This window comes from Rhipicephalus microplus, chromosome 7 (genome assembly GCF_043290135.1).
Source record: "Rhipicephalus microplus isolate Deutch F79 chromosome 7, USDA_Rmic, whole genome shotgun sequence".
In the NCBI taxonomy this organism is placed as follows: domain Eukaryota; kingdom Metazoa; phylum Arthropoda; class Arachnida; order Ixodida; family Ixodidae; genus Rhipicephalus; species Rhipicephalus microplus.
The window spans coordinates 74462261-74487953 of record NC_134706.1 but is presented as its reverse complement, the minus strand read 5'-3'; the positions used below and the strand labels follow the sequence as shown (position 1 = coordinate 74487953).

Here is a 25693-nt window from a genome sequence, read left to right as displayed (position 1 = left end):
AACATTTGTCTATCAAAGCTGCAATACTGAGTCGGAATGGTTTCGCTGCGATCGAGTCTACGGTTTGGAGAACTAGTACACTGTAGTTTGGAGGCACATCTCGTGACCTGTGGACCCGTAAATGCATGGATAACCTCGCCACACTATGTGAATCTGCGAGAAATAAATACAGCAAGCCTAGCATGCACTCTTCAGGTGAGGGCTCTGCAGTATATATCCGTGTCTATCGGAGTGAACGTGGCTTCGCTGACCGAACGAAATGTACTTGCTCCGTCGTTCTCTTTCGCGATGTGTTCACCGCCACAGGTTCGTCTGCTTGTTTTTATAATCATTTCGTGCAATAGCAAGCTCAGCGGGACGGTTTTTTGTAACTTTCAGTGCCGTGTACTCCTTATCAGTCGAGAATCGTTGCATTTGCTAAGCCTACTCGCTTCGCCGGGGGTCAGCCATGTTGATTTTTATAAGGAGGAATGTGTTTCTCCGTGGATAAGGGAGCAACGTTTCTCTATTTAAAGACGAACATTGGGGACATCGCCGTTTCTCCCTAAATGGAGAGTACGTAACTCCATTTTTTTAAGAGTGTAGAGAAGCCCTAGGAAACATCGAAGTGGTGTCCATCGTTAAAGTGCTGGGAATCTACTTCTCCAGTGAAGGGGTGGCACCAGCCACGTGGCAGAGAGCCCTCGAGAGGGGAAAGCACGCAGCTGACCGCATTCGCCTCCTAAACCTTACGTTACGTGAAAAAGCGCTGGCAACAAAGACCACCGTTTGCGCGTTTGCGTTCTACACCAGTAGGGTAGCGGTGATCCCTAGGAAAACCACGAGCCAACTGAACGCCGTGATCACCGATTTGCTATGGGAAGGGAAACCGGCACCAGTCAAGCGACACCTCCTTCAACTACCCGAGGACAAAGGTGGCCTCGGCCTCCCACACGTACAAATGACAAGCCAGATACTGGCCCTCAAGATTACCAGCATGCTTTATTACGCAGCGAGTTACGTTAGGAAGAATCTAATCAACTACTAGACAAGCACCATCACGCACTATCTTGAAAACCACAAACACACTGGGCCGCGCGCGGAAGCGCCCTCACACTAATACAGGATGGTGGCAACTACAACAAAGATCATAGAAAAAGAAGCCCCGAACTGCGACATTGAGTTGGACCCACCGGCCCGAATCGTCGAAGCGATAACAGAAAACCAGTTGTACGAAGAAGAAAAGGAGCAGATCAAAAGCCTAGGACTGTGCAAATAAAAAAGCAATAAGTACCGAGCGCGCGAAGTACATGACTTCGAGTGGAAGCGCAAGTGGCAAGTTTTGCCCACGAGACATCGCCTGCACCGTTTCGGCATCACGCCGAATAGCCAGTGTCCTAATTGCCGCGCTGAGGAAACGATCTCCCACACGTTGTTAGGATGCGGGGCGGCCAAGTCGGTATGGCGCCTGGTTGCGAGGTGCTTCAGCATCCGCCCTCCTCCGGCCCTCAAAAGGAATAGGGGCTGCTTCGCAAGGCTGGTGATTGCCATCACACTCTTTGTGATTTGGAAACGCCGGTGCCTTGCTGAGGTAAAGAACACCCCAATGAGAGCGGCCCACCCAGCACTAGCCATGATCAGGCAGAAAATAGTGCAGTACTTGGCCAAGCAACTGGAAGCTGGCGGGGAGGACCAGTTCGTTCGCCGCTGGCACACATAGTTTTTTTTCGTCAGAGGTGCGAAACTCCGTACCCCCATAATCCCCTACTAACCCCTTCTCCCCAAAACATTGTGTTACAAGTGTATGCATAGCGCCAGTCGAAGTATTGTAAATATGCCTACCCATGTTCACGATCTGTTGTAAATATATGTATATGTGATTGTAAATATATATGTGTGGTTTTTTTACGAATGTATGCGTAGTTTAGCACAAACTAATATATATATATATATATATATATATATATATATATATATATATATATATATATATATATATATCTGTGTACGTGCCGCTAGTTTCTTTTATGGATAATGGAGTTTGTATGCCCCATAGTGCCAAAGAGGGGTGTCTAAACGAGCACTGTATGTATAAAATGAAGTAAAGAGTTTTTTTTTGAGTTTGAAGTTAACAAAGTTCTCTTTGTATCAGTCCGAGACTGCTATCTGTGCAAGACTGCTGCTGTAATGGGACTTTCCGTTTACCTGGCACAGGTTCGCCCAAATAAACAGTTAAATCCCAACACGAAGTCTCCTGTCTTCGGCCACGACACGACCCCGTGAAATCTGGTGGAGGTGCTGTTTCTTCCATGTACCGGATGTCTCCGTCAAGCCGTGAACCCAGCCCACGCCGTGAAGACACCGACGCCAGCAACGAGCAGCGAGTTAGCACCGGGCAACAAGGTCTCCCACCGGAGTACGGACTTTTACTGGACAAGGCTCGGAAAACCAAGACGTTGACGTCGACCACGGCGACCATGTCAACGCCGGTTCTACCTGAACCACTCCTGCTCCGGCAAACCCAAAGAGCCGCCAACTTTCGGCGGTTCGCCACTGGAAGACGCGGAAAGCTGGATCGAAAGGTTCGACCGCGTCGCCGCCTTCAATGACTGGACAGACGAATACAAGCTACGGCATGTGTATTTCACCTTCGAAGATGCTGCTCGGACCTAGTTCGAGAATCAAGAGCGAAGCCTCACAACCTGGGACGCCTTTCGCGCCAGGTTCGTCACCACTTTCGCAAGTGTGGTGCGCAAGGAGAAGACCGCAGCTGTCCTCGAAACCCGCATGCAGATGCCAAATGAAAACGTGGCAATATTGTAATCTACTAGAAATTATTATGACATTCATGTACACAAATAAATAAATAGACAGCCTAGTGATTGACGTAGGGAATTCCCCTTGCCTGGAGCGCCCAGCTGGCCGTTTCAGCAGCCGTTTTCTGCTTAGTTTTGCAAAGAACGTCGCCGTATAACATACCTAACATATTTATGCTGAATACTGGGTCCTTGTGCTTTATTTCAAGTGCGAACGGAAGCTAGTAGCTAACGTGAGATAGCAGCTGTTGAGAAAAACAGCGTCAACACCTATGTGCTCCGCATCTCAAGACAAGTGAAATTTCGTCCGTACGCTGCTCTGCTACGCAACATCTTTCTTCAAGAGTGTGGCGAAACTTCGGTCCGAGGTTCTGGAAAATGCACACGTTAAGTATTGAAAGCTACTGTTTACCAGGCCTCGCATTGCAGCGTGAAAAGATATAATGAAATGACTCACAAATGCCACCCCTTCCGAATTTCTGGATAGAGCTTTCTCGATGACCGTGTAGGCTGAACAAGAAGGAATTTCCGTGCTGGGAAAAGGCGAGTACACAACTCCGTCTTATATGCGTGCCTTCATCGTGCGTATGATCATGCACAGATTCTGCAATGCTAACCCTCGTATTCTGGAACCTCCTTTTACACAATGCTTCACCTTCACTTGAGAAAGTCGATGGGAGCGCCGTCACTAGGCAGCGCAAGCCGCTGCATATCAGCGATAGTCTGCAGCGATTCTTAAGAAGCGAAGCGTCATTTTCAGTCAAACAACAGCGCAGAGCTTAGCTCTGGCAAGCCAAGGACGGAATTTGACTCGAGGAGCGTTCGTGAACACGAAGGAGAGTGAGTCGACAGACACTGAAGGCGAAAGAACGAAGCCCGGTGGCGAGAAGAAATACAAACAGCGGTTATTTGGGTTCGTGACGCCCTCACGGTAGAACTAAACTTCAGACTCAGCTTTCATGTCTCGCTTGTGCAGGCTACAGTGATAACACGCCGCCCCAACAAAACTGAGCCCCTTATCGCGGTTTGGACATGGCTTGCTCTCCTTCAGTCAGCCTTATCGAAGGCACTTCCCAACGCTGTTTTACTTTAAAAAAAGTGTTTCTGTCTGCCAACAGTTGGTTGGTCCACGACAAAGCGGCCGCTTTAATGCTCCTCAATCTGAATTTTTTTCGCTGTTAATGTTCCAACTCTGTTAAAAATAGAACTCCTAAAATGTTAAATTTGCATCGAAACGTACACCTAGCAGAGGCGACTCATTGCGTCATTCATGCAGGGGTGTGAACGTAAGCGCTTTGCTTAAAAAAAATAACAATCACGAGATTGCTACAAAATAGCTTTTTTAGCGAACAAGCAGTTAATATACACGTAGAGCTAAACAAATATGTCTAAAAATGTGAGCGGAGTGGTTAAGTGACGTGGACGTGGACCTGGAAAGATGCAGAATACTTAAACTCCAGTAAACTACACCAATGTCAGCACGTAGTCTGACAAGCCTATTTTTTCACCTCGGTCTTTTTTAACACTTGCAAGAGACGCTTATATCACTTTACTTTGAAACAATTACTGCTGACAGAGGCAACCAAGGGTGAGCTTAAGCAGACTTTAAAAATATCTGCACTATTCGTACTAAAAAAAAACTTTACGGTGGCCTACCTGCCACGGTAGTCTATAGGATATGGCACTCGACTGCTGACCCGAATGTGGCGGGATCTAATGCGGGCCACGGCTGCTGCATTTTTTATGGAGGCGAAAATGGTTTTCGCCCGTGTACTTAGCTCTAGGTACACGTTAAAGAACCCCAAGTGGTCGAAATTTCCGGAGCCCTCCATTATACGGCATTCGTAATAATGATATCGTGGGTTCGGGACATTAAACATTATTATTATTATTATTATTATTATTATTATTATTATTATTATTGTTGTTGTTATTATTATTATTATTATATAACTCAGGTGGTTATAACTGCTGACACGAAGGTCACGTGATCAAATCCCGGCAGCGACGGCCACATTTTCCATCGAAGCGAAACACAGAATACCCGTTCACTTACAGACGTTTCAGAACACCAGGTGGTCGACGATTCCTGAGCCCTCTACTAGAGCGTCCATCATATTCATGTCGTCGTTCTCGGCAGTGAAGCTATACAGTTATTTATAATAAATAGTGCGAGCTTTTGGAAGTCGATTGACGAGAGACGTAAGATACACTGACGCATATGCATTTGCTTGAGATAGCTGAGCGGCCAGCATTTGCTTGAGATAGCTGAGCGGTATATTTGATTTGTATATTGTATATATAATATTGTACACTGAAAGCCCGAACGCATCAGAGAGAGGAGTGGAGATACTTAGACAATACAGTAAGCAGCAAAGCATAAAGAAATATTGTAAAAGTACAAAGTGGTTAGCACAGACTAACAGGGAGACAAAGAATCAAAAATGGCAGTGCGAATATGATTTTATTCGTAATCAATTTTTTAAGAAGGAGGAACAATTTTAATAGTAGAAGAAATATACAAAAGAACAATTATATTCAAGAAATAGAAACTGTTTTATGAAAAACAATAATATTGTAAAGAGTAGGAAATACTCCGGCGTAAATGCAGCAGCATCGAAAGTGCAGCAGAGGCTTGAGCTCATCGTGGTCAAGAAAAACGGAAGTGGCAATAGCCATACATCGCTGCCGGGTTACCTTCCTCAACTTTTACCTGCATAGAGCAAATTAAGTGCTGTCTTCCCTGTGTTTTTCGCTGTATTGAGGAGGAGGAAAGAGTTAGTCATTACATTCTATATGTCGCAGGCCCACGTCATTGAGGAGAAGCTTCATAGCACCACCTCTTCAAAACTTTGGTGTGGAAATATCCGAATCAGTTGTTCTTTCGTTTGGCGCCTCTAGTATGAGCTACAATCACAGGTATGTCTACTACGCCAAAGAGGAATTTTATGAGTGAGACTAAAAGATTGTTGAGCTAAATTCTTCATTTTATACGTTTAAATACTAATAGTTCGTAATTAAGTTTGTTGTATCAACTACTGCAAGCTCATGCGAAAACTATTACGAAGAAACACTTCAAAAAGAAAAAAAGAAGAAATTCACCTAACTGCCAACCAATTCCTGCATTGGGTAAAAACCGCGAGAAGAATAGAAGAAGAAGAAGATCAAGGACTGAAGGAGTCGGATTGATGCTGAGGCATTCGACTCCGGGACGACAGCGAGGACGGCTGCCGCAGCTCCTGGCGCCTCTCCCATTCGACGCGGGGTCGTCCACGGCTTCGCTGCGCGCCTGAGCTTGCTGGGCGTGGCCAGGAGCGGCCACTATGGAGTCTGAGCTGGAGACGCGAGTAAGCATTCCCGACGTCTTCGTCAACCGACGTGACCGCTACGTGATAGTGGCCGTGCTCGGCGTAGCCATCCTGGGCTGTGCCTGTGTCCTGGGCTACTCGTTCAGCAACATCATCATGATGAAACGAAATGCCGAAGAAGTACGCAGTTACATCGCGTCCCGGACCAACTCCGCAGATCCGTTTTGTGGTAGCAACCCGAGTACCGACCACATAAGGAGGAGCGACGCCCACAAAGACACCATCAAGGCTCCATTTCCTAATATTCGGCAAGACTGGAAGTTTGACCCAAACGCCATCAAGGCTGCATTTCCTGATATTTGGAGAGGACAAGAATCTGACAAGGACGCCATCAAGGCTCCGTTCCTTGATATTCAGAGAGGATGATAGTTTGAGGCGGACGCCATCAAAGTTCCATTTCCTGGTAGTCTGCGAGGATGCTAGTTCAATGTTCGTGGAACGCCGCTTCAGTTAAGGGAACTTTTCCGCCATTTTGTTCATGGCGCAGAGCATCAACTACGTCTTCAAGTGATGTACACGGTGTCAGTAAACTTGTTTCTCTCTCTTTGTTTCAACAAAGCTATTTATATCTCTCTCGTGTCGTTCAGGGCTCCAGCGGCGGCTTCACCTCTGCTGTTATTTCTGCGCCGGAGTACCACTTCTTCTTTACAATAGCGTGTGTCAACGATGCACAGGGATGATCATTTGAACAGGCACAAGTTATTAGCATGAATGAGTCACGAAAACTTTTAGTGGGAAAGATGGAATCCCAATTTTATTGAGGTGATCAATGCAAGATTGTATGTGTGATGACCATGTGCGTGATTTGTATTTCAGATATTTGTTGCGGGAAACGTGATGACAAAGACAATGTTGAGAGAGAGGAGGGAGGGACAAAGTTTTTGAGTGAATAAGAATTGAAACCATATTTTATATCTTTGAATTCAGGGTCTTAATTGATTTATTGATTGCCCATTTCATCCTGGCGCCACCAAAAAAGGGAGATTAGCCTGAAACGAGTGACGCCTTCCTGTATAAAATGATTTTTTAGTGATGTCAAATTGTTGCGCAACAGATGTTTATAAAAACACTTTTTAGATTAACTCATAATAAAAAGGGAAAAGAAATAGACCAGTATGTAACGAACATGTTGGATTACGATACCCTTGTAATTCAATTCGCTTCAATAAATAAGAGGTCAGCATAACGATGGAGTGCATTAATATGAGGGGGGTCCGTTAGTCCGTCCATTTGTTGATGCTTCCGTCCGCGCGTCTATTCATTCGTCTGTCCCTCTGTTCGTCTGTCTGTCCATCTGTCCGTCTTGTGAACACTCTAATCACCACAATCTCGCACCTTTTCATCGTACAATCACTATACACAAGTACCGCCATCCAGCGGACATTCTAAGGACTAAACAAGAGATGGCTACTAGTACAAACACGAGACGTACATTCACGGTGTCAGAAGCTGATGCTGATGCTGATGACCTTTGATGGATGGCGCGTACCCACAAAGGGGGATGGGCCAAGAACCGGGCGGCAGGATACTTAATTGAAACTAAACTGAAAATGAAGCCAATCTGAAAAAGTAGCTTAAAATAATACTACCAAAAAACAAAAATGTGTGCTGAGCAAGCGGTCAAACCATCTTTTGTTTTTGAAAGACATAACTACGAATCCTAAACTAAAGATCTGAAAAGGTAGTGGTTCACTAGCATGGTAATCTTTTAGTTGCGTTGATGTAATTAAACACAGCGGAGCATACATCCCTGTGGCAGTAACCAAATGAAGTTCTGCCAAGTGATAAAATTACTGGTAAATTTACTTGTATTCCGAGCTTTTGTAATGGGTTTACTAAAAATCTTTTTCTCTGATAAGAATAACGATGACAGAATAAAAAGAAATGTTCAATTGTTTCAATTTCGTTGCACCAATTGCATAGCGGTGACGCCTTGAGCTGAGCTTTATTAAGGTAATAATTTAGTTGTGGAACTGCACAGCGCAATCTGGTATAAGTGACCTCTAACTGGCGAGATACACACCACTGTTTATTCCAGCAATAGCTCAAATGCTCGAAATCTTTATATTTATCCAAATTACCTTTTCCCCATTGCAGGCAAGCATTTCGGAACCTTAGCGCGGTTACGTAAGCCGTATCTGGCAAAACTGGGATGGTGGGCCCACCCAGGGATACTGCTGCTAAAGAGTCCGCCATTTCGTTCAAATATAATCCGCGGTGACCTGGTACCCATAGCAAATGCAGTTTTTTTACGTTTTTCGGTACTAAATGCCGAAACGTATTCATCAGCTCTGAATTTACTGCCGTAGAAAGTGCATTACAAACTGATAACGAATCTGTAATGATAACCGCTAATGATTCGCTTGAGGGTAATTTGCGTAGGGCAAGAACAATGGCCAATAGTTCTGCCATGAATACCGGGGTATAATCTGGGAGTCGAATAGAAAAAGACCAGTCCAAAGAAGGAGAGAAGATGCCAACCCCAGCCTTTTCTTTTGAGACAGATGCATCAGTCGCTATGATATTGCTTATCTCTAGGTGGGCTAGATAATCTGCTAACTGGTCATTTAAATACCTATATGCCAATTGTTTCGCGTTATGAGGAAATATATCATCGAATTGTATGCTAAGCATTGACTTTAGGTTGTGTATTGGACCAATATGTCTAATTTTTACATTCAGTTGCTTTAGTAGCGCTTGTGCAAATACTATTTGCGGGGTGTGTAGTCGCGACCAATGGGTTTCGAAAAATGAAGTTGGTTCTTGAATGAAAGCGTAAAATGAGAGTCTTTGGTGTGAACTGTATATCTTTAAGAATGCTTGCACAGTAAGAATTTTAAACCTATTTAGCAGAGAAGGTAGGCGAGCTTCCATATACAACACGTTATTTGCAACAAACTTTGGTAGACCCAGACACAAACGCAACGCTTCTCTTTCCAGCAGTATCAGGGGTCTCATTTTATAGGCTGCGCTGCCAGAAAATAGTACACATCCGAATTCCATGATGGGCCGCACATAAAGTTTATATATCATTATTAGCACATCTCTTCTTAAACCCACTTTACAGTTTGCAAGCTTCCGTAGCCACCCCATGGCCCGTGTTGCCTTGGAGTACACCTCATCAATGTGACTTCTCCAATTTAATGTGTCATTATATATGATGCCCAAATATTTAAGAGAATTCGCCTGCGGAATGAGCTCATTACTGTACATTAACGAGATGTTGATAGGCTGCAGAAAAGAGAATGCAAGGAGCACGCTTTTCTTTACGTTCAGGGTCATATGAATATTTTTAAGCCATCTTTCTATCATATTGAGATAATTTTGTAGACTCTCGTATAATGATTGAAGGTCGGTATTACTTGCGAAGAAAGCAATATCGTCCGCGTACACATATAACTGAATATCCTTAGTCGATGGAATGGAGGTTAAGAAAATGTTAAATAAAACTGGCGACAGGACAGCCCCCTGTGGTACGCCACGTGTCTGCTTATATCTATTTGATGAGTACCCATCTTTAAAGCAGTAATATTCTCTCCCTCTTAAAAACTCCGACACCCACGCAGTGATGTAGTTGGGAAAGTGGTGATATGCCATCTGTTTTAATAAAATTGAATGCTCAACCCTATCGTACGCTTTAGCCAAATCTAAAGTAACTAAAGCACAGTATTGGCGCCGACGCCGAGCCAGTTGTATTCGGCTCTCTAAATCAACATGCGCACACCATATTGAGCAACCGGATCTAAAACCAATTTGACTGGGGTTTAATATTGCGTTATTATTAATATATTTCATTACTCGGGCATTCAAAACTCTTTCAATTAGCTTAACCAGATTTGACGTGATTGATATCGGCCTTACATTGTCCAAGGCGAATCCTTTTTCCTGTTTTTTAAGAAGTGGAATCACTTTAGACAGCTTCCATTCCGCAGGTATCCAAGCTTTTGTCAAAGAAAAATTCACCAGATTAAGTACTTCAGTTGGACAAATCTCGAATATTACTTTTATCATTGAATTTGTTACCCCGTCTGGTCCAGGTGCCGAAGGAGATAAGTGCCTTATTATCTCTGCCAGCTCATCTAAAGTAACCTCCTCGAAATCCTCGCCTGCCATTGGGTTCACAATGTGCAGTGGTAGAGTTGACATAAATCTATCTTGGAGCCCTTTCGCAATATTTTCTACTAAATCAGAGAGCTCACGGGGGGGAAGAGCAGAAGAGTCAATGTTTTCAGCGGGTGGTAACATCTTTTGAGATCTTAAAAATCTGAAGAGCGCTTTTTTGTTTTTAGCCCTAGAAAGATACTCATGTCGTTTCATATTGTAACCATCTTTTGCTGTACTTACTGTGCGTTTGAAGTCTGCTGCTGCGAATTTATAATCACACCAATTTTTTGGACATTGGTTGACCAGCAGTTGTTTCCATGCAGCTTTCCGTTTTCTATAGCTCCTCGTGCACTCTTCAGTCCACCATGGACTAAAAGAACCTCTTGTGGCCGAGTCTAATTTAAACGTTGCGTCTTTTACTGATCTTTTTAACACTGTACACAGACTCATAGCCCTAATGTCACCTTGTATGTCCTTGCGGTGATCAAAATTAGCCCTCAAGTCTTTTTCTAATTTTCTATAGTTGAGGAATGAGCGGGCCTTTTCGGCGACATGTATTCTTGGAAAGTTCAGTACAAAACTAATAGGCAAGTGGTCACTGTTAGTAGCACAGTCTAAAGTTTGCCACGAACATATATTTAGAGATGAGCTTGAAAATGTCAAGTCAATTACAGATTTAGAGAGACCTCGGACAAAAGTAGCAGATTGCGAATTTAAACAAGATAAATTCTTGTCTATAGCCCATTTTCTTCGTTCAGCGAACTGGGACCGCAGAGAAAAACACAAAGGACGAAGCGAGGAACCACACAACACGAGCGCTCGTGTTGTGTGGTTCCTCGCTTCGTCCTTTGTGTTTTTCTCTGCGCTCCCAGTTCGCTGAACGAAGAAAATGAATTACCAAATGGCCCACATTTTGATCCTATAGCCCATTCCCACAATCGTTTTCCGCTTAAATCTGTTTTAAAACCCCAGGCCACATGATGTGAATTGAAGTCTCCAGTGATTAATATATCCTTTCTGCAGGCAGAGAACATATCGTCTAGACTACGTGTGTCTTGCACCCCCGGCTGGGAAATACGCATTTACAAACGACAAGGGAGAAGCGTCTGGTAATATTATGTCTACTATCAAAATTTCACAATTTGGAGTCACACAACGATAAGAGATCGTAGCTTTGTGACTAAACTTAGTTGCTATCAAGACAGCAAGCCCACCACCTCTGCTAGGTCGGTCCAATCGAAATAGCCGATAATTGTTTAGGTGAAACTTCTGGCTGGTTGAAAGCCAGGTTTCTTGCAGTGATATAATATCCGGGGAAAGTTGTGAAGAAAGGTATGATAGGTCTGTGGCTGCGGAAAATATAGATATGCAATTCCACTGTAATATGGTTAGTGAACCTATTTTGACGACAGAACCGTCGCAGAAACTGCTTGGTCCAAAATGTCCTTTCGCAAAAAGTCTTTCTTAGACATGTTCTCAAAGAATTCTTTTTTGGATAGATATTTTTTAGATTTCAAATTATGCGAAGAGTTTTTTGATTGGGGAGATCGGGTTCGCTTCAAAGCCTTATGAGAGTCCATATCCATATCTGCACATGCTTCCGAATCATCCGTAAGATCACCGTCTTCCGTTGTTTTGGAAGTTCCTGCCTCAGGAGAAACCGCTCGCTGACGTGTTGTCGCACTTTCTATTTCCGTACGCTGCGATACCAATGATGTTTGAGGAGCCCAATCGTTCGTAGAAGCTACACCTAGAATTTGAGATAGTTGATTGGAAACCAATTGTGCCAAGCTTTCAAAAAGGTTGTTTGCGAGGCGTTGCATTGCCTTTTCCGTAGCCTTCTCTATGGCCTCTGCGATAGATGTTGCGAGAGATGAATCCATGGCGGTGGTATTACGTGCTGCAACACTGGCATATCCTTTGGATCTCTCCTGCATTTCTGCAACGGCTTCTCTCCGAGAGCACCTCTTGCGTTCTACAATATCCAATATGGCAAGCTCCCTTTCTTTTGCTGCACAGTCTGCGGAGTCTGCAGGGTGCGCTCCATTACATAAGCAGCAGCTCTCTTTCTCAGAGCTGCATTCGCGGCTGTCATGATTTTCACCACACAGACGGCATCTAAGAACTGATCGGCACCCTCTGACGCTATGTCCATATCGCCAACATTTCAAACACTGCAGGGGTTTGGGGGCAAGTGACTCTACCTTATAGATCAGTGGCCATGCCTTAATTTCGGAAGGTCGGACTGTTCCTAAAAAGGTCACTATCACCGATTCCGTTGGTGATTTTATGTTGTCAATTGTACGGGTGCACCTGTACACTGAAATTACACCCGCCACCGAAAACAAATCAAGCACATCTGCAGGTGTCAGGCTTGTGTCTACACCGCGGACTAATCCTTTCGAGCATGCGAGGTGTGCCGGAATAAATGGGCTTACCGGATGCGCTGCGAATTCGGAACATTGCAGGAGCTCACGAATGCATTCCTGATCTGCGGAACAGCACAGGATGCCTCCGCGACCAAACTGGCGGACCTCAGTGATCTCCTGGGGATGCGAAGTTGCTTTTCGAAGCTCCACTTGAATCGCCTTTGGGTTCTTGATCGGAATACTGCCCCCATCTGTAGGTACCAGCGCCACAGGGACACTTCTAGCTCCACTGCGTAACAAATAGTCTATCGGCCAATCCTTGGCGGGAGTGGAAGCTAACCAAGGGGAGTGCCCTTGGCCGGGGGAAGAAAATGACATCAAAATGGAATGACTCGCTTCAGCTGAGAAAGACCAATACAGTTACTGGAAAATAAAGAACTCTCAAAGAACAATAATGATACTGCCGCCCGATCCTGAGCCCGGGCAGCTTCTTCACAGTCGAGCCTCACAGTCGAAATGTCAGAAGCTTCGCCCCTAAAAGAAGACGACAAATCTATTTTTGAAAAAGTATGCTTGATTCCGATAAACTTAGCAATCTATTCATTTCGTCTCCCGTTGGTAATTGTTCCAAATCTACTCCTTACTGTTTCGTCAACTTCTTCATGTCCTTTACCGAGCTATCTGGCGCAGCGGGTTGTCTGCTTTCGAATCTAGCTAACCGAGCTATCTGTGAGAAAATGAAAGAGACGACAAGCCCAAGCACTCGTTTTCCAGGCTCTGTCCTACGAAATAAAAGCCATGGGTAAGCAATTCTGTGGCTGTTTGCTTTGTCTCTATCACGACGTCCCACTTTCGGGTGGATAAAAAAAAAGCGATTGTGGTATAAGGTGCTGTACCCACACTCTAAAAAGGTTCGTTACAAAACTGTCGCATGCCTATACAGGAACGAAGACTCTGTACAATTGTCCAAGGAAACTGCTTGGGCCGAATAAGATGTAGTGGAACACACACTGACTCGAAGCCTTGCGTTAAAGGCTTGATCGGACTCTTCTAGTTCATTTCATGGAACGCTTGTATAATTCTCAACAGCTGCTAGCATTATCGCGGCGTCCTTGTGTGCCCCTGCAAGCTGTCTTCACTCAATTCTACTTTTGCTCCAGTGTGCGAAGCAGTTCCTACTATGTTAGAAGAAAGACTTAAGGTTTGGAGACTACGGTGTGCCCCGGCTGCGCACGAGGTTGCGGGTGCGATTACGGCCAACGGTGGCCGCGTCTCAATGCCAGTAGTACGTTGAAACAGCTGTTTAGTTAGGCTTCAGAGTTTTCCGGCCTGACAAAGTTAGGCTTGAATTTTCTATATTTGCCATCAGAAGTCGTTAATTCCGGTCAAGGGGGAGTACCAGGCGCAGAAAATGTAGGCCAAGGGGGCCTAGTAAATCACTCGAATATGATGTGCCCTTTTATTGTATTGTAGCTTTGGCGACTAAGATCAGGTAATTTAGTTCGCAAGGCTTCGCAAGGCTTAGGTTGTTCAGGCAACCTTTTAGTAAGCTTACAGTGGAGAAATCGCAGTCCTATCAAAAAGAGACAACATATGCACATGTGTTATTTTAGGCTTATGAGTTTTTCGCCATGTTAAGCGAAAGCGAGGACTATTGTTCCCATGTTGCCTCAGAAGCACATGCATATAGCTAGGCAAACTTGTAGTGCTCATACAAAATTTTTCTGGAAGTTCTTTTTTTTTTCGCTGAGGAGTTTTTCGCCGCCGGTGAACCTGGCTAGTAATCTTAAAGCTTTGGTTACCAATGTTTCGCAATAAAAACATATTCTTCGTTGGCTTCAATAACACCTAAAACGTGAAATAGACAGCTTTTTAGTCCAATAGCTACGCGGCATATCCGCAAACGTTTTGCGAAAGAACTGCCGAGAATTTCGATGAGGTTCCACCAGTCCGTCGTGCTGAGCGTACGGGATTGCAAAAGCCTAGAGTTACTGTGTATGCTACCTTAGGTAGGAGCCAGGTACAGGAACTGTACAAATTCGAGCTGTTAATTGCCATCTACAAGACAAGGATCACTGCCAGAATTCCCCGAGTATTAATGCGCTGCGCCTGGTGAATTCATAATTTGTGAGCATGCATTTATTGGCGTTTTATCACTCCAGCATATCATTGATTTGTTGCATCAGCAACCCATTACCTTAAGAAACTTATTCATATTCTCCCTCTGCTTGTTACATGTTGTGTACGTTATAAAACATGCCACTCTAATAACCTGCACCGGAACATCAGCTACTTTGTTATCTCTAATACAAAATGTGCAACCTGCTTGTTTATTCACGCTATGCCTATATTTTGTTTTGGAGCCACTGATGCTTCAGTGATCAAGTTATTGCATCCTGTTTAAGAATCACATTGGCCAACGTAGTGGTCCAGTGGCTGAGGTGCTCGGCTGCTGACCCGCAGGTCGCGGGATAGAATTCCGGCAGCGGCCACTGCATTTACGATTTAGGCGGAAATGTTATGGGCCCATAGGCTCAGATTTGGGTGCACGTAACAGAACCACAGGTAGTTGAAATTTCTGGAGCCCTCCACTACGGCGTCTCTCATAATGTAATGGTGAATTTGGGACGTTAAACCCCAGATATCAATCAATCAAGTATTACATGGGCATGTCTAGTAGCTTTACTGACTCTATTCGCAGCTATAACTACCCACGACGAACCCTCTCATACCCTTGCCTGTTAGAGATTTCACAAAGATGCTTTCGAATAAAAGAATGGACGAACTTGCTCCCGCCCCGACCCCACCACCCACCTCCCTTACTAGTAGCAGACCCTCGGCAACTTCTCCAATTCTAGCAAAAAGGCATTTGATAGCCTTAGAAATTTATTATGGCGTTACTTTTTCTCGTATCATTTAAATAAAGTTCCAATGTGTTTGTAGCTTGAAAAGTGTGCTTTTAAGGTCTCTCTACTTATCTGTTGCTCTTTTTTTTCTTTGTTCATCTTTTCGTTTATTTGATCGTACTGTATCACTGTCTGAGATTTGTCCACCTGATTTAATCCCCCAGGGATAGACAGTATGTTTACATAATAGGATATAATTAAAATCAAAGCAATGCGGAATGGCATACAAAAACCTAGTGATATATTCCTCGTGGAATGCCGTTCCTATTATCTGTTTTCCTTTGCACATATGTGATTGCATTATAATCCATATTTAGGCACCGAGACAAACTATGGATAAATTCTGATGTCTCCCACCTTGTGCTTTCTTTTCTTCAGCTAAACTTAGCGAGATGTACCAGGCGTCTCTGAGTAAGTTATCCGAATATCTCTGCGCTAGTTGCCATTTTCTCCTTGGCATTAGGCTTACCTGTTTCGGCGTCATACCAATTGCACTTCTATACCTTCCCCGTAGGTCGACCTTAACAAGAATCGGCATTGACGCAAAAAGGTAAAATATATACGAAGAAACACATCTACTTCGCTCGAGCGTGTGAGAACATGGGCGAAGGAAATGAATATAACAAATAACAAGCTTTTGCCCTAACTCAGCCAGTGAAATCTCATTCGTACTAATCTTTGTCTGAAAAACTCTGAAACAACTCGTTTACTGACAGAACACGTGGCATACATTGCGGTCAGCTTTTATTGTAAAAGTCTTGTGCTCAATTATTCTTCTTGATGTTGTTATTGTTATTATTATTATTATTATTATTATTATTTAGTAGCTTCCTAGATATCTATGTATAATACGCATTATTTACCACTCCCCTCTCATGTACCTAATGTTGCCTTTTTATATTTTTCTCTTCTAGCGTCGTTTTCTTTTTGTGTGTGCGTTTGGCATTAGGTGATTTTTTTCTTAATATTTTCTGTATTGTACGTTTTTTTATACTTTTGCATGTGCCTGCGCAAAAATAATATGGTTATTCCTGGTCAGATTACTCATTTATTTATTTATTTATTTATTTATTTATTTATCGGTTAACTGATCGAGGGGTCCTTCAAACTTTCCATGCAGATGTATCTGAGGGGCGAAAGGGCCGTTTATTTGTAATTCGCGGAGAGCGGGAAACCCCGGATGGCCTAAGTGAATGCGTGGTTAAACTACTGAGTGCCTGCTGAGTCAGTGATGACCAACCAGTGAGTTTGTTATGCGATGTCTCGTAAATTTCCCTTGATGTGTCTCATGATTCAAGCAAACTTATTTTAACTTTCCAGGGAAGTGGCAAATCTTTCATTTGCCAATCCTGTCAATACTGAAATGTTTTTGGCGCTAGCATCCTTCCTAATGAGAATTGTCCTAGAAGTGAGTCAGTGTACGTGCATTAGAATTTCCGTGACCTGGATGCCACAAGTTCAAACCAAAACAAACAAAGCTAGCCGGTAAAGGTGAGCCTATAGATGTTAGAGAATTGTTAGAGAATTGACGATGTTAGAGAATTGAAATGACTAAGCCAAAACAAAGCGGTTAACATTAAAACCGTACTACCTAGAACTTTGACTGCTGTGTGTGTAACTTTTGTTTTATCTATATAAACAAAGAGTTTAAGTAATACTTCTAAGTTGCTCTCGAACTAGAGTGGCTTATAAGTAACAATACAGTTTCCATTTACTGTTCGATTTGCCACTTGTTGCGCGCAGAGCCACTCCCGCCGAACAAACCACTGCCAGGTAAGTTTTTAAGCAACCTCATTTACGATACGAGTAATAATTATTGACAGCGTTGGAGAACATATTTCTCAGAAACTTCGTTGTAGGTGTCAACTTTGACTAGGTTAAATAAATTGGCGTTGTCTTTGAGAGACAATTTGAAGTCGATGCAAATAAGCCAACAATTAAAACTGACTTTTGGAATGGGAGTCAATCTGAGGACCCTGCGTGACAAGCACGTGTTCTACCACAAAGAAGCACCGTTACTTTGCATCGTATAAAAAAGGAAAAAAAAACTGAACGTGTGAGCGTTAACCCATGTGATTTGCGCCACTTGTGCTGAGTTTAAAGGTCCACTCATTACAGTTTACTAAGACATACTCAATTACAGTATAGTCCTAATAAAAGAAACTCTCCCAAATGAAATTGCTGCTTGAATGGTACAACTGCCACTAATATGTTCGGTTTTATACTTGAATAATACACACCTGTTTATCTCTTAGTAAGCGAAACAACAATTAAGGGAAACATATTTTCCTGGTTCCTTTAGTTATCATTTAAAAGGATTGTACTGTATCGTCATCAGCAAAACTGCCAACAAAGTGATCAGCGGCGTATGTAGGCGTACGGCCTTATGGGCCCGTAAAGGGCCCCTAACTGATCTACAAAATGAAATCGTCGTGTGTACTTTGCCACCGCATTTGTACTAGGCACTCCGGGTTAGTTTTAGCTGGCCTAGCTTATACGCGAACAGACGTTATATTCCTTGCGGCACGGCTGAGGTGTTCCCTGAAAGCCGAAACTGGGCTAGCGAATCATAAGGCGGTGCAAACGAGGCCAAATTGCACTATCGCGTTCTACACCTGAGGTGAAAGTCAGTCATCCTCCTAATTTTAAATGCAAAGTATTTCTCAGCGAACTTCGGCGATCTTGAGCGTATCTATCTATCTATCTATCTATCTATCTATCTATCTATCTATCTATCTATCTATCTATCTATCTATCTATCTATCTATCTATCCGCCTACGGCATTTGTCTCTCCTAGCCGTTTCGATAACAGTATCGACACCAAACTTAGTATGGCATAACATGACGTTATGAAAAACATATTTGGCTAGTCAAAACACAAAAATCAAGACATATATGTTACAAATGTCATGATTTACATTTACATGGCTCTGCAGCTCTTGCGGTGGTTTCGTTCTCATGACTTGTTCCACAACGGGTATGGTATGACATGATTGCATGGAGAACTCAAGCGACAAACCCTAACATGAATATGATGACATACGTGTCATGTAACAACATGACTACATGCAACCCTCATGTTGCACTCGCGGCCATTTCGCTAGCTTCACATATGCCAAACTCAGTATTACGCGACGCGAACGGATGACATAGGTAAATGACACATCCAAACATGATAATGACAACTTTCGTGTCATGTAACAACATGACTACATGCCACACTCATGATGCGCTCGCCGCCGTTTCGCTAGCTTCACATATGCCAAATATGGTAATAAGTGACGTAAATGGACGGCGAAGGTATGTGACCTGTGCAAATATGATAATCATGAGATGCGTGTCATGTGAGAGCATGACTACATGCCACCGTCAAGGCACCAATACATTACGACGTGACGCGGTGCACATGCTCGCTGGTGTTCATTTCGTCGCGTAACGCCAGCGTTACCACGCCAGACGCCGGTCCTGCCATATACTTGCAGTCACGCGCCGCACTGCGTTGCTTTGACGCATGCACGTTTGAAAGCGTCCAGCGTCTCTCTGTCACGAAATGAGGGAGGCGCAGTGTTGTTTGGATTAAGGTGCCTAGATGAAAAAAGAAAACTTGTTTCATCTGGGGACCTTAGTTTGGGTAACGTATCGGTGCAGGATGCTGCATGTCGCATTTCGCGCCGGTTGCAATCAGGCCGCGCTGACGGATTGCGCCTGGCGTCATACTATACAATGCTCGCGTTTTGCTAACATAGAGTCACTGTGCCCAGTGTACGCGCACGTCAACGCTACATTTCAGTATATAGTCCCTTCATGATGCACTCGTAGCCGTTTTGCGACCTCCACATATACCAACCTTGATATTACGCGACGCCAATGGATGACAAATGTATATGACTGGTGCAAACATGATAATCCTGACACGCGTGTTATGTAAGAACATGACAATATACCATGCTCATAGCGTGCACGCGGTCGTTTCGCTAGCCCGATATATACTAAGTTTGGTATCACGTGACGTGAATAGATGACGAAGGTAAAAGAGATATCCAAACATCATAATCATGACACGAAAGTCATGGGTGGCATCATTAACCTCCATCTCGTAACTTTCTGCTGACTTTAAAGTGACATATAAACCTTTCTCGTTCGTGCTTCGCGCATTATCGATTCTAACTGTGCGTGGGATCTGCCAATATAATAACGTCATAACGGTAATAAAGACACACACTTTTTGAATGGCAGAGCCTGACAGACAAAAGCAAACATGTGCAAACAGATACAGTAAATGCTATATGAATACTATATGAATACAGTAAATATTATATGAATACATCAAATGCTATCATGCAGTGCTTAGAAAAAAACTGCTGAACGCTTTAGAGTACTTGGTACTCTACTAAGTGAGAGCGCTAGGCCGTTCCGTGGGCCTCTGATACCGTGTTTGGAAAACGTTGTTAACGATTTAGGGTACTTGGTAATCTACTATGGGAGAGCATGAAGCCGTACCGTGGCGGTTAGTCATTAACTAAAGAACTTTGATAGTGCACTTTGCTTCTGTAATAACTACCGTTCAATTGGAGGCAAGCTAACAGAAGGATTACGAAAGTAATCAGAACAAGCAACATAAGAAATATAGGAGAACAGTATACACGGAAGAGCAGTTATATGGTCGGGGTGTCACATAAGATGAAACAAGTACAGAAGAAAGGCGATACATTAGATATGTAACAACCAGTTGACTCAATTTTAGCGGAGGACTGCCACCTTTAAAATGTTCAGTTGGTCGCCTGAAGGAATAATGCGGGGTGGGTCGTTGTCATGGCGGGCGCAATAGCCATCTTTCAGGAGAAATAGAACGCGAACCAAGAGGTATACCACCATTCAACCGGATCGAAGAGGACATCTAGTAAAATACTCGATCAACAAATAAACTGACATTTAAATGACTGTATTCTCAACTATGACAGGTTTAGTGCATGTGTCATGCAATTACTGAAGGGCCATTTATCGTAAGTTACAGGGGAGAGACCGGTACAAACAGCGAGTTCAATCGCGTGCGCAGTATTCTTCATAGGCTATGAAATTTTCATTTTTTATATAGGAATAGGCCCCCATCACCTATAGACACGTAGCGGGGTAAATAAGCAACTTTTCGCGCTTTTTTCTTTTTACAAGTACGGCAGCTTGTCGGGCTAGGGGGGGGGGTGGTTACTGACAGGAAGTAAAGCGCGGAAGAGAGACAAACTCGTGAATATACGAGTACCCATACCACCGAGAGCTAAGTAGGAGCACCTCTTTCCCCTTCACAAAAACCGCTGGATTCCCGAAGTCACTGGGAATTGAGCCTAGAACCTCAAACATTTGAAGCGGACTTTTTTACAGCAAGGCTTCCAAATTGTCGTCAGCTGGGTGTGCCTATATAATCTCGAAAACTCAGTCCCTTAAGATGACTGCCAGTTGGGCTTGTTGGTAAAGGTTTATGATAAAACAAGCGTGAAAATACACACACTCAGAGAGGACACAGACAAGCGCCTACTAGCAACAGAAAATTTTATTTCAAAGCGAACACTAATAAATATATGACACGCATGTACGTCATTCCCGCCTTCCCCTGTCCCTATACTTGCAGTGATCCGTATACACGCATGTACGTCATTCTCTGTCGGGACAGAGAATGACAGAGAATGTGTTCGCTTTGAAATAAAATTTTCAGTTGCCAGTAAGCGCTTGTCTGTGTCCTCTCTGAGTGTGTGTATTTTCGCGCTTGTTTCATAATGAACCTTAAGGACCAGGATCTTGAAGAAGGCAAAAGCTGGCAATGAAGGGGAGGTTTCTGCGTATAATACAGAATAGGTTAGCGTTGCCATCCAAAAGACCTTTCTCATATCTCCTATATACGGGTCACTTGCAAGGGGGATGGGGCGCCCGGATTCCTACAAAATAGTGATACCACTCTCCCAAATGAATGAAATCTTGACGCCGATTCTGAATTTTGTTTCATGTTTAAGTTCCATTTTTACCGCAGGCTGTGCCACGTGAAAAAAAATCATTAGTCCAGTCATGCATGTACGTACCTAATTAAAATTACGGATGGTGAGAGTCCTAAGAGAGGCGCATGTTGGAGAGGGTTCTGCTGCGTAGTCACTTTTCTATTGCTTCCTCTCGCAGATAAGACCGGCTTCCAGAACTACTTCTCGCCTCTCCGGTGGGCCAATACTACTACATGCCCAACTTCTACTTCTACCCTCAAGCATACCCTCAACCACCTCCTGTTTACATCCTTCCTCCTCTGCCACCTGCCCCTATTTACGCACCTGCTTCTCCCGAAGAACTCGAGGCCTTTCCCACCAATGCTCCTCCCAACAGCATCGATAGTGGACGTCCAAGTGAGTTTCAGTCTCTTAGTATGACAGAAGGCTTAACTGTAGTTGGTGAACAAAACGAGCTCCGACTTTGGAACTGCAGCGCATCTGTGTCTATCATCTGTGCAAGGGAGTCGTCCTACGTTGTTTCCGTTGTAACCATATGTCTTATTTTTGCGTTTATTTTAAGGGGCGAATCTCCTCTTTGTCTAACATTGTCATAAGTCACGCGTAACCGAGAGAAGAGAACGCGCAAAAATTAAGAAGGCAGTGTCATCCGAAGAGTATAATAGACGGCACTGTCTCATAGGTACATACAAACTGCAGTTGAGTGAGGATATTCTCGATGGCGCTGTACCACAACTCTCCGATTGGCTGCTGTGCGGGCTGTGCATGGGTACGCGGAGAACAATGACTCTCTCAGTCTCCTAGATATTCCCCATACGTGGCGGATTGGTGGTGCATGGATGTAGCAGAGCGGCGGGTGCGTTGAAGACGCTTGCGCTCAGCTTTCTTGCCTCGCGTCTCGTCGGTGTTACCCACTCGATGTCTGCATTCTCAAAAACGATTCGACGCATGGACGCCATGTACGGATAAACACACGGACGGATGCACAGATGGACGCTTCGCCCCACTCATTATCAGTCACTCCGTCGATATGCTGCGATTTTTTCTTTGCTGCTAATATGAACACTACACATAGCAATACTGAAAACTTTTTCTTCCCTATTTAGAGTATTACACTTACATTGGTAATAATGTTGAACTCCGCTGAATGTTGCCAGGAAGTTAGAGTTTTTCGTCAGAAAGCCACAGACGCCTACATGTGTCTTCACGGAACATTCAGCTATGTGAAATACGCCAATTATTACTGACGTTATGCGAACGAGCAAATGCAATTGGATCGATCATTTGTGCATGGTCTCTCGGGGATGAAAAAATGATTGCTTTGAGTGCAGATTTCGATTATTCTGAACTTCTACCTGAGTATTTTGGTGGTTAAGTTCTGATACAGACACGACAAACAAGCCAGGGCAACACAAGTGCATGAATGAAGAAACGGCTCTAAAGGTGACGCTCGAAATTTAAATAGACCATTGCATGCGTGAGCCAAACGTCGATTAACTATCAGGAAGTAGACAAGTGCCTATACAGTTATCTGTCACATGCATATAGTTTCGTATAATCATAATACAGGGAACTCTAGCGCTAACGTGTATGGTAGCTGCAATGCACGGCGCTTCAGTGATCATGGGAATGACGGGTAGTACACGGATTTGTCCAATTTTCGTACCTTTGGCTTCGCTTGGCTTCGCGTGGCTCGGCGCTGCTTTTTCACGAAACGAAAATTCAAAAAATGTTTAGCACTGTCACTTCACTACATTAACCTTTTAGGCTCACCTATTCAAATTGGCTCACGAAGTTCACAACCATACGCACTTTCATTTGAAACGTCACCAAAAGATAGCAGTGAAGAAAGCTTCAAGTGTAATCAAGACACGCAAGCACGAAGACTAGGCGAATCTGTGTGATACCCATCATTGCCACGCTCGCAGAACGATCGCAGCGCCAGAGTGCCCTCTTGTTAGTTTTAGAAAGCTCTATTCTCACGTGGACCAGCACGCATGCCGGCTTTAGAGGCATCGACTCTGCGCAGGCCCAGGCCACGGCATTGGCATGCGCATACATCTTGATGTGTACGTTGTGTACCGCCGCTGTGTGCCTTTTCGGTGAGCGTTTACAGTTATTATTGGAGCACTTGATTGCTCTGTCTTGCGGTGACCTCTCTCTTATTTACGTGTTCGTAGGCCTACCGTATGTATGAAGTTGAGTTCAATTTGTTACAAGTAACTTTCCGCTAAGTTTACTTCTTCAATGTTGAGACAATAAATAAAAAAACGACTTTTTTCTTAATAAACTCTTTTGTCACAATCCCAAAACCCACTTTTATAGCGCGAGAATACGCTCAGTTGGTTGGGTATAATGCTAAAGTAAAATACGGCCGGAGATGCCCATCTTGAAGTAATGGCTGTCGGCAAACAGCGTTGCACTCAACCTGTTTGTGTTTTTCATGGCATTGTACTCTTTATTTCACTAGCTTCAAACTTGAATGAAGTGTAAGTATTTGAGCTTTCATTAAAGACCGCTTTTATACACAGCTTATGCCTTCTTGATTGCCTAATGCTTTCCATCGATGCTGATCATCCTACAATATTCAGTTTTATTAGGATCGAGTTTAGTTCATGTTTAACAAGTTCAAGCAACCAAGACAGGACGTCTTGGTTGGTGTTTCGTTTTTTGGGATAATCTTTACGCGTAATGCTCGGCCTGCATTGCGAAACATTTCAATAAGTGCATGACCTTCATGTACACTGTCTCAGTTTGAATAATAGCAGGAAATGAGATGGTTTTATTTTCTGTAGGGCTCATGAATGTATGAAGGCTATGCATGAGGGCTTGATCTTGCTGCCGCTGAAGATTCAATGAGTGTTAGTAAAAATGTGGAGGGGCAGAAACAATGTCAGCTCGTCCACCAAAGATTTCACGTGCGTTTTCAGTTCTGTTTTATAGTCTAAATTATTGTCAAATTTATGACTTCACACTTGAAATTTAAAGCTATTGAAGTATCTTGCCTGTATATATTACGATGGCTACGCTCATATATCTTGCATACAATTCGCCTTGGAGCTTGTCCACACCTTGTTAAACGCGATACGATGAATTCTACCAGACGGATCGTTGCTACTATATATTGCACTGCAGAGGGCACTGTCTGCCTTTCGGACATGGGGTTGCTCACAATTAAATCATGGGTCGGTGTCTAAGCGATCGTACCTGAATACTACCGATGGTAACATCGTTTTCGTATATGTAATTTTCTCGCATACAACTTCCCTTCCCCCAGCAAAAGAAAACGAGAGAATTGTCTTTAAAAATATAGGGTCCTATTTGGGGCTATGTGCATGCACTTTTTTTCTTTCTTTTTGTAGAAATAAAGCTGCGGGCTTTGTGAAGGGGCACGGTATATGCGAGAGAATCTGGTACATGTACATTGATGTGTGAGGCTTTTAAAGATAACAGATAACCGGTAACCTTTCAAAGGCACTATAAGTACAAACATTTCAAAGATTGTGATTCTCGTTACATGGATAACTTAATGTTTATCTGCCTCTACACCTCACCAAAACACAAATATCCAACACGTTTTCAATGGCCAGTCCGCGCTGAACTTCCTGCTGTGTGGCCTTCTGCTTTTCGTTGTCCTTCTCTTTTTCGGCATGGCAGTCATGATGGCCTACGCTATGGCAGGTAAGCCAAAGGATATTACACCGAAGGACACTAGCAAGCTCGGAAAAGTCCTCACACGAATAGATTTTCAGGTTTTTGCTTTAAATATAAACACGAGTGTTAAGAACCCTAAAAAAGTTTCGTAGTGCTCGGAATTAGATTCATTATATTTTATAGCCGCTATTTTAAAACAGCAATTATGGTGTCGGAACAAGAAGTGGCTTCTCAGCGACGTGTCAACACAACTAAGACGTCAACAGGAGACAGCAAGTTGCGACGTACTGACTAGAGCTGTCAATTCGCTGTCAGTCGCACGTGTAAGCAACGGCGAGTAAATTGTCATTCAAAGGCTCTGGACTCTCGCAGCAAATTCCATCGATTTAGACTGCATGCCCGACACAGAATACGCTAACTCGGTGAATTGTGCTAACGTGTCGTGGCAACGTCCACAGCAGTGACATTGGCTTTCAAGTACTGGCCGTCGAAAACCCTAAATAAAGTAAAAC

The 25693-nt window shown here is 43.6% G+C and overlaps 1 protein-coding gene across 1 annotated transcript in view; it reads right to left on the bottom strand.

Moving 5' to 3' along the window:
- The window catches only part of LOC119182254 (uncharacterized), a 234972-nt gene extending 231597 nt beyond the window's left edge, over positions 1-3375 (bottom strand). Inside the window, 1 exon segment of the mRNA XM_075870035.1 lies at positions 3298-3375. Within this exon segment, the coding sequence (XP_075726150.1) occupies positions 3298-3375 (78 nt within the window).
- Positions 3376-25693: the final 22318 nt, after the last annotated feature.